This window comes from Artemia franciscana, chromosome 15, assembly GCF_032884065.1.
Source record: "Artemia franciscana chromosome 15, ASM3288406v1, whole genome shotgun sequence".
NCBI lineage: Eukaryota > Metazoa > Arthropoda > Branchiopoda > Anostraca > Artemiidae > Artemia > Artemia franciscana.
The window spans coordinates 7,578,362-7,581,234 of record NC_088877.1 but is presented as its reverse complement, the minus strand read 5'-3'; the positions used below and the strand labels follow the sequence as shown (position 1 = coordinate 7,581,234).

Here is a 2,873-nt window from a genome sequence, read left to right as displayed (position 1 = left end):
CAGAGGAATATGTCATGGGGGAAGAAAAATTCAATGAAAAGGGCGCAGGATTTTCTAGCATTGCTAAAAACAATGAAAAAATAAACATGAAACCGTTTTTTCAATTGAAAATAAGGAATAGCACTGAAACTTCAAACAAACAGAGATTATTACGCATATGAGTGGTTCTAAAAATACTTCAGTATAAAGAGCGAGGTATTTAGGAGGAGATAAATACCTCGCTCTTTATGCTAAAGTATTTTTATTAATTTCAATTATTTATTCTACGGCCTTTCTGATTTAGGACTTTCTGAATTGGGACAAAACTTACGATTTAGTGTAAAGAGCGAGGTATTAACGAGGGTACAAACCCCCTCGTACACATAATAAAAATATAAGAATATAAAAGTTTGTTACGTAATTTAATCCTTAAGTTACGCATATCTTTTACTAATAAAATCGTTCGTTAAAATTTCAAAGTTCTAGTTGCCTTTTTAAGTAACCGAAAAAATGGAGGGCAACTAAGCCTCCTTCCCACCCCTTATTTCTAAAAATTGTCTGATCAAAACTAACAGAAAGCCATTTAGCCAAAAAAAAGAATTAATTTTATGTGCGGAGAGCCAAAATCAAACATACATTCATTCAAAAACGTTCAGAAATTAAATAAAAAAACTAGTTTTTTTCACTGAAAGTAAGGAGCGACATTAAAACTTAAAACGAACAGAAATTACTCCGTATATGAAATGGGTTGTCCCTCCACAATCCCTCGCTCTTTACACTAAAGTTTGACTCTTTGCACAATTCTACTTTTTCAAAAAATTAAAAACTTTAGCGTAAAGAGCGAGGGATTGCGGAGGGGACAACGACCATTTCATATACGGAGTAATTTCTGTTCGTTTTAAGTTTTAATGTCGCTCCTTACTTTCAGTTAAAAAAACTAGTTTTTTTTATATTTAATTTGACAAAGGATGGTAGTTATTTTCAAAACTTTCGGGAATTCAAAGATTCAATTCTTTTGAACACATTAAAATATAATAGGTAACAAATTAGAATTTGCAAAATTTCAAGACAGCAGAGCATAACCAGAACAAACTTAAATTAGTAACGTTTACTACAGCTTCTCACTTTCCAAAGCATATACCCGACTGCCTGTTTGCTACGCTTTGTCATTTCGGGAAACTTTTTATATTCGAATGCTATACTTAAAGAAAAGATAATAACTGTCATTCCATAGCACAAAACATTCACTTTTTGTTGTGGATATTCAGCTTGCATTCAGAAACCTTATTAAACAAGATGTGTTTTAATAGTTTGAATAAGCCTTTTTTTTTTCCTGAAGACTTCGGAATAGGGATCTGTATACCTGACATTAACAATCTGATGCGGGTAACAAAAAGCAAAGAACTCCAGCAATCACTTGTTCCTTATCACCTGTAAAAGCTACTGATTATGCTTCCAATTGGACACAGCCATTCAATAGCCCAATGAAAGAGCCCATGCATGAATGCATCATGCTCGAGCACCAGTATGATCACACTTGTTGATAGTAAGGTTATATCAGCACAGCAACAATAACACATCCAATATGCAAATCTTGTGAGTTGGGCTATATTCTAATTACAACCATGATTTTTCAAATTGACTAATCAGTGTAAAGACTTATAGAATATTTTTTTAAATTAGATTCTCATTAATTTAAATTTTCTTAAAATTTTCTTAAATTTTAAATTAAATTATGTTCTATTAAATTTTTGATAGATTTACTCAAACACTGTATTGAAAAGTATAAATCGAAAGATTGATTAATGTTATTTATATTTCATTTGATTTATTGATTTTTTTAACTTTCTTTTGAATTTGAAGAGATAAAAGGTTGGAAGTCTATTTTTATCTTGATGCCTGTCAACTCTGACAATACTTTTAATGACATAGTAATAACTTCAGAAAAAAAAACTTTGGAAGCAAATATATGTTGCGGCTTGCAAAAAAACTCTATTTTAGTTTTCATCGCAATGAAAGAAGAACCTTAACGCTATGAATAAAATATGAGAGGAATTCAAAAAGAAATGTGTGTCCAATACTAACCTCTCATTTGAGGCTCAATGTGAGTGATAAGGTGCCTCAATAGGATTATTTTTTCTAACTCTCTACATTTAATTGAATACTTTGATGAAGTACTGTCTATCTAAGGGGTCTGGAAATCTAAGTTCTAGTCGGGTTCTACCTGGGGTACTAAAAAGGATTTACTGGGGTAATTCAGTAAGTGTTTAAACTATCACCGTGTGTAATCGTCTTGTACAATTACCAAAAGATTAGTATATGATCCAGTGAACTTTTTAAAATACTAACAGTCATTCAATTTTAGTTGCAAAAACTACTTGGTGAAATGCGTGACAGCTATGCTCAAACAAAGATTTGTGATTATAAGATTGAAAAGCCAAAAAGAAGTGATTGTAATCTCCCCCTAGAACCAGGCAAGTACATTATTTACTTTTGATGTAATTAATCTCATCAATCAGCTACAAACAAAACAAAACAAATTGAATGGAATCAGAAAAGGAACGCTTCAATCAATTGGTTATCAAACTTTTTTTCATGTAGCTTAGTATCCCGTTTTGTTAGTGTCCCATAAATGAAATTCACATATGTAATAAAGTTTTATATTAATCATTTATTTGATATTTTTATTTCTTAAGCAATATATCCCTCTTTATAAGAATTAATGCCTAATAAAGTTACAGGGATTTATATGCCCCGAAAGGACTGATAATGCCCACTTTGAGAACGTGACAATTTGAACATAGTTGACTGTAACACCCTAGACACGTAGGAGGGATTTCGATCTAGACAGGGAAAAGGCACTCGAGCAAGTGCATCCTCTTAATATCTCGTTA

The 2,873-nt window shown here is 31.6% G+C and overlaps 1 protein-coding gene across 1 annotated transcript in view; it reads left to right on the top strand.

Annotated features, from left to right (window-relative positions):
• The window catches only part of LOC136036000 (angiotensin-converting enzyme-like), a 72,909-nt gene that overhangs the window by 18,565 nt on the left and 51,471 nt on the right, over positions 1-2,873 (top strand). The window contains exon 4 of the mRNA XM_065717917.1: positions 2,345-2,453. Within this exon, the coding sequence (XP_065573989.1) occupies positions 2,345-2,453 (109 nt within the window). The remainder of the gene's footprint in view (positions 1-2,344; positions 2,454-2,873) is intronic.